The 16,088-nt window shown below is 39.9% G+C and overlaps 1 protein-coding gene across 1 annotated transcript in view; it reads left to right on the top strand.

Moving 5' to 3' along the window:
- Positions 1-11,821, top strand: part of PIK3CG (phosphatidylinositol-4,5-bisphosphate 3-kinase catalytic subunit gamma) — a 51,521-nt gene extending 39,700 nt beyond the window's left edge. The window contains exons 8-11 of the mRNA XM_074942475.1: positions 3,033-3,163; positions 4,446-4,557; positions 5,596-5,753; positions 9,121-11,821. Coding sequence (XP_074798576.1) covers positions 3,033-3,163; positions 4,446-4,557; positions 5,596-5,753; positions 9,121-9,402 — 683 coding nt within the window. The 3' untranslated portion in view covers positions 9,403-11,821. The remainder of the gene's footprint in view (positions 1-3,032; positions 3,164-4,445; positions 4,558-5,595; positions 5,754-9,120) is intronic.
- The last annotated feature ends 4,267 nt before the right edge of the window (positions 11,822-16,088 follow it).

Below are 16,088 nucleotides of genomic sequence, written 5' to 3'. Positions count from 1 at the left end.
GGGAGAGCAGCCAGCTGAAGCCGGATGCAAGCAAAATCAAGATGATTTTGGTGGGAAGAGGGAAGCACTTTGAAGGACTCACTTCATGTGTAGTGCCTCAAGATCAAGTTTGCAGCCTTGCGGGCCTCTGCATTCCTCACTGCTAATGAATGCCCAAACAGTCCCTGCTCTAAAAAACACTCTCTCTGATGCATTGTTGGCCAGAATGCTGCATCTTATTGTGTCAGACTCAGATGTGAGCAGGGGGATGCACGTGCTTGTGACCACTGGATGTGATTATTGCTGATCATTATACCTGTGAATGAAGCTGCCAGCTCTGAAGAGGCTCCATCTGTTACAGAGTGTAGAAAGGTTTCAGAGTAGCAGCCGTGTAAGTCTGTATCCGCAAAAAGAAAAGGAGTACTTGTGGCACCTTAGAGACTAACCAATTTATTTGAGCATAAGCTTTCGTGAGCTACAGCTCACTTCATCGGATGCATAGAATGGAACATATAGTAAGAAGAAATATATATACATACAGATAAGTTGGAAGTTGCCATACAAACTGTGAGAGGCTAATTAGGGAAGATGAGCTATTATCAGTAGGAGAAAAAAACTTTTGTAGTGATAATCAAGATTGCCCATTTGGACAGTTGACAAGAAGGTATGAGGATACTTAACTTTAGGGAAATAGATTCAGTATGTGTAATGACCCAGCCACTCCCAGTCTCTATTCAAACCCAAGTTAATGGTATCTAGTTTGCACATTAATTCAAGCGCAGCAGTTTCTCGTTGGAGTCTATTTTTGAAGCTTTTCTGTTGCAAAATTGCCACCCTTAAATCTTTTACTGAGTGGCCAGAGAGGTTGAAGTGTTCTCCTACCGGTTTTTGAATGTTATGATTCCTGATGTCAGATTTGTGTCCATTTATTCTTTTGCGTAGAGACTGTCCAGTTTGGCCAATGTACATGGCAGAGGGGCATTGCTGGCACATGATGACATATATTACATTGGGAGATGTGCAGGTGAACGAGCCCCTGATGGCGTGGCTAATGTGATTAGGTCCTATGATGGTGTTACTTGAATAAATATGTGGACAGAGTTGGCATCGGGCTTTGTTGCAAGGATAGGTTCCTGGGTTAGTGTTTTTGTTGTGCTGTGTGTGGTTGCTGGAGAGTATTTGCTTCAGGTTGGGAGGCTGTCTATAAGCGAGGACTGGTCTGTCTCCCAAGATCTGTGAGAGTGAGGGATCATTTTTCAGGATAGGTTGTAAATCTTTGATGATGCGCTGGAGAGATTTTAGTTGGGGGCTGAAGGTGACAGTTAGTGGTGTTCTGTTATTTTCTTTGTTGGGCCTGTCCTGTAGTAGGTGACTTCTGGGTACTCTTCTGGCTCTGTCAATCTGTTTTTTCACTTCAGCAGGTGGGTATTGTAGTTTTAAGAATGCTTGGCAGAGATCTGGTAGATGTTTGTCTCTGTCTGAGGGATTGGAGCAAATGCGGTTCTATCTTAGAGCTAGGCTGTAGACAATGGATCGTGTGGTGCGTCCTTCAACCTCTCTGGCCACTCAGTAAAAGATTTAAGGGTGGCAATTTTGCAACAGAAAAGCTTCAAAAACAGACTCCAACGAGAAACTGCTGCGCTTGAATTAATGTGCAAACTAGATACCATTAACTTGGGTTTGAATAGAGACTGGGAGTGGCTGGGTCATTACACATATTGAATCTATTTCCCTAAAGTTACGTATCCTCACACCTTCTTGTCAACTGTCCAAATGGGCCATCTTGATTATCACTACAAAAGTTTTTTTTCTCCTGCTGATAATAGCTCATCCTGCCTAATTAGCCTCTCACAGTTTGTATGGCAACTTCCAACTTATCTGTATATATATGTGTGTGTGTGTGTATATTTTTTTTTTCTTCTTACTATGTGTTCCATTTTATGCATCCGATGAAGTGGGCTGTAGCCCACGAAAGCTTATGCTCCAATAAATTTGTTAGTCTACAGAGTGTAGAAAGTACCTGTTTAGCAACACAGGTTACCGGAAGCAAATCAACCTGGTGCTTTCCTCTCTGCACTGCCTCCCTGTGAAACAGAGTCAAATTCAAGTGCGTTGTCCCAGTAATCAACACCCTCAATAGGATTGGCCCTAGCAACCTAAGAGATCACCTCTCCCTCTGACTGACCTCCTAGGATAGCTGTGTTCCACTGGAACCACAAAAGAGTTGACCAACAGAGGGAGGCTTTTGTGCACAGGAGAGATATCCGTCCTAATAGCTGGACCAAGTGACTGGAATTCACTTCCATGTGAGATAAGAGTGGCTGTGAACATCACCATGTGCAAAGCAAAATGTAAAATTCATTATACTTTAACTTCACTGTCTCATAATAATTGTTACTTTAAAAAAAACTACACACATGCTCAGAATTAAATAGTTATTTCCTCCCAGTAGGAGGATTTGGCAGAGAGTATGGGGGAAGGAAGAGATTACTATGTTGTCTTTCTCTTATTTGTGAGGCCCTCAGAGACTATGGTAACAAGTTCAGGCTAAGAACCGAGACAGATAGAAATGTGTACTCAGGCAGAGCATGCAGGATGCTGAGCACAGGAGTGTTCCCCATGCTGCCAGAAACTTGAGGCAGTGCAGGGAGCACAGCACAAAAGAACTGGAGTCATCAGGAATCTCTCCCAGGAATCGGAAAGGGAAAGAGAAAAGAAAAATATCCTGATATTCCTTCCTAGTACCTATGTGTAAGAGCAGGGGAGAGGGGAGATAGTGTGTGAAATAGTAGCACAGAACCACAAAGCCATGGATGGTACTTTTGCCATTGATATTACATTTGCAATATTTGTACTGTAGTGTTGCTTTGAGACAAAATGACTGAGTTGTGACAATGCAACCTCCTAATGTAAATATCTCAACAGAATATAAGACCTTCAATCTGTGACTTTGTGGTTCTATGAAATAATATGCAGACAGCATTGGTTTTATATATATAATAACTAAAGTGTTTTAGAAAATAAAATTTTTATTTCCTCTTTGTCTTTTGTAGGAATGATTGAAATTGTGAAAGATGCTACAACAATTGCCAAAATTCAGCAAAGTACAGTTGGCAACACAGGTGCATTTAAGGATGAAATACTAAATCAGTGGCTGAAAGACAGATGTGTGATTGAAGAAAAGGTAAATTCTTACACTTTGAATTGGATTATCAAAAGCACCTAAGTGACTTAGGTGCACAAGTCCCATTGAAAGTCCCAAAAGCGTTCTGTAACACACACACTGCATCCTCTTTGTAAATTATTCTGTTTTGTTGTTGTTTTAAATTGGTTCACAGGTTTCATTAACGTAGTTTGTTTTTCCTTTAAAAATAAATGTTACTGCGTGTTGTAGCAGAACAAGTACTAGGGTGCGTATGATGGGGTGTCATGTAACAGGGCAAAACGAAAGCTAACAGTCATAGTCCTGAGTAACAAGGTGCTTTTTTATCCCTTTTGTGGATGGTATTTGGAAGTGATGCATGGTGAGCTGATTAAAGCAAGCACTGTTAGGAAGATGGTAAAAGCCAGCATGGTTAGGGTTAAGCATGGGACTGGGAGCTGACACTGGCTTTCACACTGATTTGCTGTGTGGCTTTGGGCAAATCATTAATCTTCTGCACGTGTTTTTCCTCTGTAAAATTGGGACAACAATATAAATGTAGCTCACAGGTGTGTTTTGGTAATTAATAAGGGCCTGATCCTGCAAGGTGCTGAGTGCACTGTAGGATCCTGCTCTTAATGTCTATACAGAGATTTGAAGGTGAAGTGTTCTATATAAGCCAGTGATTCTCAGCCTGCGGGCCACATGCAGCCCAATTAGCACACAGCTGCAGCCCAGCTGTATGCTGAAGGTCCCCTGGCCGTGTGGTGGGGTCTGGGTTCCTGGCTGCCCAGCCCAGCGAGAATCTGGGGTCTGGGGCTGCCAGCCAGCCCCACAGGGTACGGGCTCTGGGGCTGCTGCCCAGTCCCACCTAGCAGGAGTCTGGGGTACAGGGATGCCACCTGGCCCCACAGGCTCCAGGGTCGGGGTTGCCGGCCCCGCACAGTGGGGATCCAGGGTCAGAGCTGCTGCCCAGCCCTACACAACAGAGGTCTGGTCCAGGTTGCCGCCAGGCCCCACACAACAGGGGTCTGGGGTCCAGGGTCGGGGCTGCTACCCAGCCCCGCATGGCGGGGTCCAGAGTTCCCGCCCCCCGGCTTCCTACCCAGGACTCTGCTCCTGGCCCCATCTGTGGAGGGGAATCTGGGTGGGAGGCGCTGGGCATAAGGGTCTGTGGGGAGGTTTGCGGGGTCCACTGTGGTTCTCAATCTGCGGCCCAGGTACCACATTGTGGGCCGCATATGTGGTCTACAATGATAAATTGTTCGAGAAACACTGATATAAGCAATAGAATATTCTTACTTTTATTCTTGCTATTAATTAGTTTCAGGCAGCAGTGGAAAGATTTGTTTATTCTTGTTCTGGTTACTGTGTGGCAACCTTTGTACTTGGAATAGGAGACAGACACAATGACAACATTATGATTACAGAATCAGGTGAGGTTTTTTATGAATGACATACTTAAAATAGGGACTGGGTATGTTTTATTAGCTGTGTGTTTTAACAGATATTTAATTGATATTTACATCTTACTCATTATTCATCATATCTGTGTACCTTTTATTTCTTAACATTAGTATTTAAACTGACTCACCAATATGTAAGACTGCACTGACTAGAAGTTAGGCTGGAAATGTTTAATCATGTAACGTAAATAGGTTTGGTAACATTTTTATTGAAGTGCATGGATTCTGTGCTACTGGTGTAGCTTTATGGACATTTATTTCAGCTGTTTTTCCTGTGTATTTTTTTTAATGTGTGTAAAACCCAAATTCCAAAAAAGTAAAACAAAATCAACAACTTTAGCACCCTAATTCTACCATCAGAAACATGGATGCAACTCTGGTTGAGTTTAATGGGCAGAATTGGGCTGTTAGTGAAATGGCTTGGTTTCCAATGAACTCATATATACCTTTATGAAAAGATCCTGCAGAATTAATGAATACAGAATATAGTGTATCTTTGTTACAGATATCTATATTGTGGTTAAAAAATAACTACAGAAAGGGTTGTATTATGTATTAAATCCTAAAGGAGTAATTTCTGTGGAACCACGTTGGTTTCATCGCTATTGTATTTTATGGGGGCTTTTCCACACGGGTATACGGTGATATGGATTTAAGGCACAAGTTTTCATGGTACAACTTATTTTATCATGTGACTTGTGATGTATATGTTATAAGGTCCCAATAGTAACAATGCCACTAACAGAAATGGATAAAGATATAGCAGTTCTGCCTGCTTATTAAGGGATGCAAAAAATAAATCTGAACAATAAATATTTTGCTCAGAGGATATGATGATGTATAAAAAGGAGAACAGATAGTCTGTTCTAGTAAACCAGAATGATATTTAGTAAACTAATATAAGATAAACCATTAAAAGGTTGCTATCCATAGTATTATGGATGCCAGTGGAAATATTTGTCTGCTACTTATTTATCAGCCTAATCTTGAATTCACTTTCTTATAAAGGTAATCTCTTTCATATTGACTTTGGCCATATTCTTGGGAATTACAAAAGCTTCCTTGGAATTAATAAGGAAAGAGTCCCTTTTGTGTTGACACCAGATTTTCTTTTTGTCATGGGAACTTCTGGAAAGAAGACAAGTCTGCATTTCAATAAATTTCAGGTAAGGAGTCAATCTTCTGATATAAATAAGTTAAACAAATAAGTGTTTTATTTTTTGAGACTAACATTTGGTGCCTTAGTCTTCAAAATTTAAGACTTCCCTGTTAATAAAATGTACTGAACCAAAATCAAATTCTGGGCTATTTTAGGCCCAACTAAGTTCTCAAATTACCTATATGATTATGGGAACTAGAATTCAAAAGGCACATACAGAGCTGCGTGGGACAGCATTACCCTGCAATGGAAATGAATGGGAAGACCTGTTACTTATTTCATGTTTTGAATGGGATCACCCAATATGACATACCAGGATACAGTCCAGACTAATGAGCAGCTGTGTCACCCCTGCCCTGCAACCTTGGGGTGCTTTACAATGCCTTGCTGAAGTAGCTCCCACTTGGGCCACTCACAAACAGCCTTCTTGCATGCAAACCACACCCTGAGTGTCTGTGTGTAACTGCAGCCTGCCAACCATTCTGGGTTACACTGTGGCTCTCCCCAGCCTTGGTTATACTGCTAGGTGACCACACCACATCCCCTTTCCCACCAGAAATGTATGCCCTGTATTGCTCAGCCTTTTCCTGGAGAGTACAAAGTATTTTAACTCTGTTACTCTTTAAAGGGAATGATATGCCGTCTTATTATCTCAGATAATTATTCAGGCACTTAAATTTAAACACATTGGATTAGATGATACAATAAAACATGTTTATTAACTACAAAGAGGAAGATTTTAAGTGGGTACAAGTAATGAGACATAAAAGTCAGAAAAATAACTATTTCTGTTTGGGCAGGGCTGTGGGGTTTGGAACATGTGTTAAGAACATCATACAGGGAAATCTTATAACTTTACATATAATGTTGCCACACATATTTTATCAGGACGATACTGACCAACAAATTACAAGATTTCAAACGACACCTTACAAGACATGCCTTGGACAAAATTATTACAACAGTGTTTAGGATGTGAATACAGGGGTGTATTCTGTTAGACCCAGTTAATAGAATCATTTTCACTAGACCATTTATATTTATTATTAAGTTTTGATATATATAAAATTAGAGAAGACTAATGGAATTTGCTAGAGTCAGCCATAGTGTGAGCAGGTGCTGTGCATACTTCTAACTGCTATGCCAGGGAAGCTCATTCCTGATCTGCATGCCTATTTCAGTCCTGGAATTCTGTTTCTGAATAGAAATTTCCAGTTGTCCTGAACTGTGGCAGGTTTTGTAGTGTTTTTTTTCATATGTCCTAAGTGTAGGATAGTGTTTCCTTCCCTGGAGTGCTATCACTTTAACAACGAGGCCTTCTAAAATGGCTAAGCACATGACTTTGTAGTGTTATATAGGACTTGCAGAAGAAACCAATTTAGTAGGCTTAAGAAAGATAACAAGATAATGGCTTCCAGTGCTGCTGCTCTGAGATGTTTAAAGTGGGCATTTTTTCGGGTAAAATCTTCTATATTTGAACCTATATGTGTTGTTCCATCTTTAAATAAGCTTTTCTGAAATGAAATTTCCATTTCTAAACACAAGGCAGCTGCCATTTTCCAACTTGTGCCTCTAAAAGTAAGTGAGTACCCGCTGCTGGTTTTGAGCCTTAATTTTGAATCAAAAGCAATTCTAGCATCATCTTAGTGTGAAAGGATTTCATTGCTCTCGCAGTGCAGAATTCCAAGTGACCTGCAGATCCACCATATTTGTAAGGTGATAGAACATTTAAAAGTCAAACTATTGCAAAGTCTTTTATAAAGCTAGGCTGTTGGAAGGTAGGAGAGTTGAACCCCCCTTCAAAGGAGGATTTGAACCGAACATAGCTGTGAACCAGAGGAGAAGTGCTGTTGAAGACGCTGTGTAAGCCATGCATGAATGTGGGGTTCAAATGCGAGTGTGAATTGGTAGGTGGTGATCAGTCTGGAAGCAGTGAGTAGATAGACAGAAAGAAAATATACCCCAAGGGAACTGTGGGAAGACATGGTAGCTACACTGTACTGCCATTCCCCAGTGTTGATGCACTGAACCAGTGTAAACTGGGACATGGGACAGTATGACTCCCCAGGGTCTGGGAAGCTACACTACTGCAAAAATCTCTAATGTAGACAAAGCTGAATTCTGGTGTGGGCCTTAAATCACAATCTTTCCCCCAAAATCTAAAGTGCAGTCCTCTAAATTATACAGACATTGTTGCATGTAAGATGGGCAGTCTAATTTCCACTTTTGCCAATAACCAGATAAAAAGTAGTTAAACGGTTCATATTTCACATTGGTAGATGTGCTACCAATCTACCAATGTGATATATGCCATCATGTGCCAGCAATGCCCCTCTGCCATGTACATTGGCCAAACCAGACAGTCTCTACGCAAAAGAATAAATGGACACAAATCTGACATTAAGAATTATAACATTCAAAAACCAGTAGGAGAACACTTCAGTCTCCCTGGACACTCAATAACAGACTTAAAAGTGACAATTCTTCAACAAAAAACCTTCAAAAACAGACTCCAATGAGAAACTACAGAACTGGAATTAATTTGCAAACTGGAAACCATCAAATTAGGCCTGAATAAAGACTGGGAGTGGATGGGTCACTACAAAACCTAATTTCCCCCTGCTGATACACCTTTTTGTCAACTGTTTGAAATGGGCCACCTTGATTACGTTTAACTCATTAGCACTACAAAAGTGATTTTTTCCTCCCTTCTTCTCAACTGTTGAGAACAGCCCACTTCCACCTTAATTGAACTGGCTTGTTAGCACTTACCCCCCACTTGGTAAGGCAACTCCAATCTTTTCATATGATGTGTATTTATACCTCTCTACTGTATTTTCCACTTCATGCAACTGATGAAGTGGGTTTTAATCCACGAAAGTTTATGCCCAAATAAATTTGTTAGTCTCTAAGGTGCTACAAGGACTCCTTGTTATTACAAAGTGAGTTGGTTTGGATTCTCCTATGATAAATGGAAATGCTACTGATTTTAGAGAAAGATGGTAAATTAATGAGGTTTCTTTCATTGTTACAGGCAATTATTACACATTAGGAAAATTAAACTTAAATCCTCTTTTTCACTAAAAAGGTTATGTTTGATTAATTTATGTAATGCTGTTACAAAAAGCCCTTTAGTTTTTTCAACAAAACATGGATGCATGCCTCAATAGCTACCAATGCATCCAGAGCAATGGATGGGGAAGTTAGCTTAATGTTTCTGTTAAAATGAATAGTAGGGAAATTAAGTGTTAGCAATTTAACATGGTTGATTCGCATTGTGTAATTGAAATTTAAGCAAGTTCCTAAATGAGCTTCCTAAAACCTTCTGTTTCAGTCTGCTCAGTCAGTTAACAAAACTTTCTTCCCTTGTGTAGGACATTTGTGTGAAGGCTTATCTCGCTCTTCGACATCACACAAACCTGCTGATCATTCTGTTTTCCATGATGCTAATGACTGGAATGCCCCAGTTAACCAGCAAAGAAGATATTGAATATATCCGGGATGCTCTAACTGTAGGTAAAAATGAGGAAGATGCTAAAAAGCATTTCCTGGATCAGATTGAGGTTTGCAGAGATAAAGGCTGGACTGTGCAGTTTAACTGGTTTCTACATCTTGTGCTTGGAATCAAACAAGGAGTAGAAAAGCATTCTGCCTAATGTTTCTGTAAAATAACTATGGATATAACTAAAACGTTAACAAGTTTGGGTGTTTTATTTACAGCTTACTAGTAATTGAACCGTCAAAGTTGCCTTTTCATTTGCTAACAGTTTAAATAGGACTTCTAAAAATGGCAAACCGCTTTGCCCTGAACTTCAAGAACGTCAATCTGTTTCTTACAGAAAAAGATTTTCTGGAGTTGCTGACATTGCAAATACTGTTTTTTATTTGTTAGTAGCTTTGCTGATGTGGCCTACAATTTTCCCATTTGTCCTCACTGTAGCTTCAGAAAAAGACAAAGCAGGGAGTGGAGCATGATGATAGCCTGGGAACTGAAACATGGGTGCCCTGTGACTTTCCCCTAAATTATGCATGTTTGTCAGGCCCTTCAAGAGAAAGAGGATTTTTATTTATTCATTTTAAATAATCTGATTGTAAGTTCCCCTACAGGACGTATACTTCTTCAGGAGGGCTTTATTACCAAGTGTTCTTCACCCTCATTCTTCTCCTTCATCCTTTCCTTAACTCCTTGTTCCCCCTTGACCAGGCCTGAAAGAGAGTCTAAGTTTAAAAATTAGATCAACCTAGCTATGTTGCTCAGGGTTGTGAACAATTTCATGCTCACCACCAGTGTAACCACAGCTAGGTCGACGGAAGAATTTTTCCATTGGCCTATACACCACCTCTGAGAGATGGATTAACTACCTTGGTGGAAAAAACAGTTGGTGGTTTTAAAAAAAAGAAAAAGGCTCAAGACCCATTTGTAAATGTTTATGGCTTGTCATGACCCAGTAAATAGTCTGGGGGTGGAGGCCCTGGGATGGTTTCAGTTGGATCCTGTCTCTTGGGGGGTTGGGTCCTGCCTGGCACTCACCCCACAGTGGCGGTTCCTGCAGCTCTGGGTGTTGCAACCTGCAAGGTTGCAGCACCGCTCAGGTGTGGCCCTGCCTCCCTGCCTGGATTAAATTTGTGTGAATGGAGTTGTGACTTGGCTCATGGGGTTGCAGTGTCACTCACTCAAATTTGGCTTACCTGGACTCCTGTCCTGTTGATAGCTGGGCCAAACCTGAGTGGTGCTGGGACCCCACAGGTTGTAGAGCTAGGAGGAGGGAGTGAGCCCAGCCAGCCCTGTGGGACTAGAGCCACAGGAGCTGCCACAAAACCTTTTGAAACATTCTGGTGACCCAGTTTTGTGTCCTAACCCAAAGGCTGAGAAACTGTGGTCTAGGGAGAACCTTACATTACCATTGGTGTAGCTTCCTGAACCATAAAACCAAAGGCCTAATTGGCCCTTCCACAGAAGTGCCCACAGACCATCTCCTTTACCTTAAAGTTCCTGGGTTTGCTCCGATAATTTTCTTTTAAATTTAAGAGTTTCAATTGTCATTTTTAAGTTCCTTTTTTAAATGAACATCCAATATATTATGTTGAATCTTGATGCTTATATAGTTTTCCTGTGAAATTACTGGAATTCTGCCTACACATTAAAAGCTTTATAAAAGTAACTTCCTTGTTCCTTAAAAGAATCTTCTCTAAGAACAATTGACATTTTGCCAAATGTTTAAGAAGCCCAAAGGTTATTTATTCTTCAGTGACATATTTTCAAGTTATACCAATCAGGAACGAAATGTAATCTTTGAAATTTGTATATTTTGCTATTTATAGTGTTTATTTTTAAAGTTCTTTTAAAATAATTGACTATTGAGAAGCTATTTATGAAAGGAATTAAATTGTTTATTTTTAATTTAAGTATAAACTAAATCTAAAGACAAGGAAATACTGGGGGCAAATATTAGGTGTATATTTTTAACTATTTCTCTAATAGCATATCTGAAAATAATTAATTGATCCTATTAATATAAGAAAAAGCAAAACACAATTTATAGCATGAATTTTGCTTCTGACTTAAATTATTAAAATACTCTCCCTGCTGATTAATTGATTTTACCAAAGAGAGAAGACAGCTTACAGTATGGCCTATTTGCACTTGTGCCTATGTAATTGCTTCTTTCATTACATATTGACATGGGTTCTACGTTAAACTCAGATGATCAACTAGATTTGCTAATTTCTGTTGTTGTTTGTATCTATCATTTCACACTGTTGCTTAGATTTTAACAAGAACTACTGAGTGTGCTCTTAAAAGATTTGGAATAAATGTACTGTAGTTGGTATCTCAATTATGAGAGATATAGCGAATTTTTAGTTTTTAAATGGAGGTGCTTAATTGGTTGCTCTCCACAAAGGTATTTTTGATGTATACGGTAAATTCTGATGAGGAGGTCCAAAATGCTTACATGTTGTGATGAAATCATTTTCCATTCTGACACATAATGACCCTGTGCAAAATGGTTTTAAAAGCATGCTGGGGTGTAATGTATGATTAGGGTTGTGTCTGTAACATGATATTTTTGGTTTTGTGCTCTATAGTCCTGAAATGAATTCTCTCTTATTTGATGATAAATCATGAAATAAAAGGATTTCTTTTTCAAAAATAAATAGTCTTCTGTTTCTCCAATAATTCAAAAAACATGTATGGAACCTCTTGGAGAAATGCTCTTCAAAGCCCAGCTTCGAGGACATTTTTATTCTTAAGTCTAAAACTCCACAAACAGCCCTCCCCACCCTCCTAATTCTAGGGACTTTGTCAATATGAAACAAAAGAGAAGACTCCAGTTTCATGATTATCCACCCTGAGGGCAAACCCCCATTTTCTAATGGGATTTTATAAATCTTGGTTCTGTTGTTTAAAGCAAACTTGATTTAAATTGTGCTATGATTTTAAATTAAATTGTCTGCTGTTAATATTAGAACACTTGAGTCAGCAATATCTGAAACAATGGTCGCAATTTTGCCAGGTAATGCCATTCATAAGCAAACTTGTTCATGTAAATAAAGATCTAACAGAAATCTAACCCTGGGAGAGAAGTTTACAATCTACTACTAAGTTTAAAGCATGTATCAGCAGTTTATTATGTGCTACAAGCTGACAAAAACCTTATCACTTAAAGCACTATATAGTATGAAAATAGGATTTGAGGCTAGAATTTAGTAAAAAGTTATCTGAAACCTTACAAAATCTGTTTAGGCTATCCAGAGATTGATAATACAGGAACACAGATCTTTGGTATACACAGACTTTTATGGGGGAGGTGGGAAGGCGGGGAGGGGAGCAGGGACCATTATAGCAGGAATTAAGGGAGAGACAAGAGAGAACATAGGGGAAAATCAAATCAGTATCAGATGTTTGTATACTGATGTGAGAAGTATGGGGAATAAGCAGGAAGAACTTGAAATGCTAGTTAACAAACACAGCTATGACATAGTTGTCATCACAGAGACCTGGTGGGATAATACACATGACTGGAATATTGGTATAGAAGGGCACAGCTTGCTCAGGAGGGACAGGCAAGGAGGAAAGGGAGAAGGTGTTGCTTAAAAATTAAAAATGTGTACACTTGTACTGAGGTTGAGATAGAAATAGGAGACAGACTTGTTGAAAGTCTCTGGGTAAGGATAAAAGGGGTTAAATACATGTCATGGTAGGGGTCTGCTACAGACCACTTCACCAGGAAGAAGAGGTAGATGCGGCTTTTTTTAAACAACTAACAAAATCATTCAAAGCATGGGACTTGGAGGTGATGGGGGACTTCAGCTACCCAGACTCCTGTTGGAAAAATAATACAGCAGGGCACAGATTATCCAACAAGTTCTTGGAATGTATTGGAGACAATTTTTTATTTCAGAGGTGGAGAAAGCTACTAGGGGAGAAGCTGTTCTAGATTTGATTTTTACAAATAGGGAGGAACTGGATGAGAATTTGAAAGTGGAAGGCAGCTTAGGTGAAAGTGATCATGAAATACATTCTAATGCATTAGAAGCAAGAGGAAGACCAAGGACAGGATAGGCCCCTTACTGAATGACAGAGAAAAAACAAAAACAGAAAATGTGGAAATGGCAGAAGTGCTAAATGTTTTTGTTTGTGTTCACCAAAAAGGTTAATAGCGATTGGACATCTAACATAGTGAATGCCAGTGAAAATGAGGTAGTATCAGAGGCTAAAGTAGGAGAAGAACAAGTTAAAAGTTACTTACACAAGTTAGATGTCTTAAAGTCACCAGGGTCTGATGAAATACATCCTAGAATGCTCAAGGAGCTGACTGAGGAGATATCTGAGCCATTAGCGATTATCTTCAAAAAGTCATGGAAGATGGGAGAGATTCCAGAGGACTGGAAAAGGGCAAATATAGTGCCAATCTATAAAAAGGGAAATAAGGACAACCCTGGGAATTACAGACCAGTCACCTTAACTTCAGTACCTGAAAACATAATGAAGCAAATAATTAAGCAATCAGTTTGCAGACACCTAGAACATCACGTCCCTGCGGCCCCCCACTTCCCGCAGCTCCCATTGGCTGGGAACAGCGAACCACGGCCACTGGGAGCTGCGGGGGGGCCGTGCCTCCAGATGGTCAATGTAAACAAAATGACTTGTGGCCTGCCTTCGGATTACCCTGATGGGCTGCATGCCAAAGGTTGCCAACCCCTGGTCGAGATAATACTTAGTCCTGTCTTGAGTGCAGGGGACTGGACTACATGACCTTTCGAGGTCCCTTCCAGTCCTATGATTTAATCAAAAATATGATATTGACTTTAATGGGACTATCTATATGAGTTACAGGTTGTTAGAGCTAGCCCATTATTTGTAATAAACATAATATACAGTATCAATATACAATAAACATCTTATACAATGTAGTTAATATATTTCTGTATGGTATGAAGTTGCAGACAGTTATTTTCCACATCCTTAAGGACACCATCCCTTCATCCAGACTTAATGGGGCTCACTGTGCAGTAATGTCAGGTTTCAGAGTAGCAGCCGTGTTAATCTATATCCGCAAAAAGAACAGGAGTACTTGTGGCACCTTAGAGTAACAAATTTATTTGAGCATAAGCTTTTGTCCTCCCTCCTCTCATGACCTGAGAACCCTGCCTCCAGAGCACTTGAAGTTTCTACCAGCCTGGGCAATGAGTGACCAGGAATTGAACCCAGATCTCCTCCATACATATAGACCATGACAACTAGCTGGCTAGTTATCTGGCTGGCCTGCTAACCATATAATTTTTAAATAGTTGTGTATTTGTTTGGTTGATTCTATGTTGCCTGCCAACCTTTAGCTTTCAGTCCCTCCAATTCAGCCATCCAGTTTGGCAAATGTAATTTTCTGTTTAGCCCTGATGTTGGATCATATTAAAGAAGTTCTGTATTAAAATCACAAATGAGTTTGATTCCCCATAGTTTAAATTCCAGGGTATTACTAATTAAGAGGTCTCTTGGGTTTTGGTACTGTTTCTCTCCCTCTATGTGTGAAACTTGCAAGCTGCTAATTGTGTTAGTACATTCTAAGACAGAATCTGTTCTCAAAGCAATTCACAGAGACTCAAAGCAATACTCTAACAACAGAAACAGCACCCAGAGACTCCCCGCCCTTTTGTTGTATTAACAATTGTGATTAAAATAGAGATAGAGGATGTATGTGGACGGATGCTTGGTGTGGATAACAACTGAATGATCAGGGAGGTGCCAGCCTAAGAATCCAGTGTCCATCGGCTGAAGAAGGCGTCAAGTGGAAATAACCAGAGGACCCCCGGAGGGCAGACTGGAATCCACCCAACAGCCTCAAGAATGGGAGAACCAAAGAACAAGATAACATCTAGCAGCACGGAGCCGTCAGGAATGTGCCATCTGCTGATTGATTCAGCAACAGCATGATGAAGCAATTCCCACAGACTGGCCTAGGAAGAAATTCCTATAAAAAGAGACTCTAAAAAGTGAGAACTTTGGGGTCTGATTCTGCAAACCAACTTCCAGGAGCATCAGATGAGCATCTGACAAGGCCCTGCTCCCTCCTCATGTCCAGGCCACCTGGCCAGTGGCTTGGCATGAGCAACTCTAAGGCTGGTAACTATGATGACAACCTTGCAGAACCTCTGTGTGTGTGTGTGTGTGTGTTTGTATGAATGAATGAGTGAATAAAGATGAGATTGAATGGAATGTTACAGCTATAACTAACTGCTTACTATAATAACAACCTTGCAGAACCTGTGTGTGTGTGTGTGTGTGTTTGTATGAATGAATGAGTGAATAAAGATGAGATTGAATGGAATGTTACAGCTATAACTAACTGCTTACTATGATAACAACCTTGCAGAACCTGTGTGTGTGTGTGTGTTTGTATGAATGAATGAATGAGTGAATAAAGATGAGATTGAATGGAATGTTACAGCTGTAACTAACTGCTTACTATGATTCTTTCTGTATTCACAATAAATGTGGTATTTTGCCTTTTTCCCTTTAATAAGATCCTGCTGGTTTTTAATTTATTGGTACAACACTGAATGAAGATAAAATATACACTTTTGTCTTCTCTGGCTTGAAGCGATTCCAACACACTCAAAGAGATCCTACCTTCTGTTCCATTTAGGCCTCATTGTTGGACTTCAGAAGAAGATAACACTTGCCACCCTACTTTTGAGTTCTAATTATAATCTTTTAACATTCTGTTTTATTCATCATCTTAATACATATAATTGCACTTCCATCCAATACTATGGAAGCTGTAGACTGGTAAGATTCACCAACAACCATATGAAGACCAAAATTGGAAAATAGCAAATTCCC

Source organism: Natator depressus, chromosome 1 (genome assembly GCF_965152275.1).
Source record: "Natator depressus isolate rNatDep1 chromosome 1, rNatDep2.hap1, whole genome shotgun sequence".
Classification (NCBI taxonomy): Eukaryota; Metazoa; Chordata; order Testudines; family Cheloniidae; genus Natator; species Natator depressus.
Note: the sequence above shows the minus strand (reverse complement) of the source record. Positions and strands in the feature narration are given on the sequence as shown.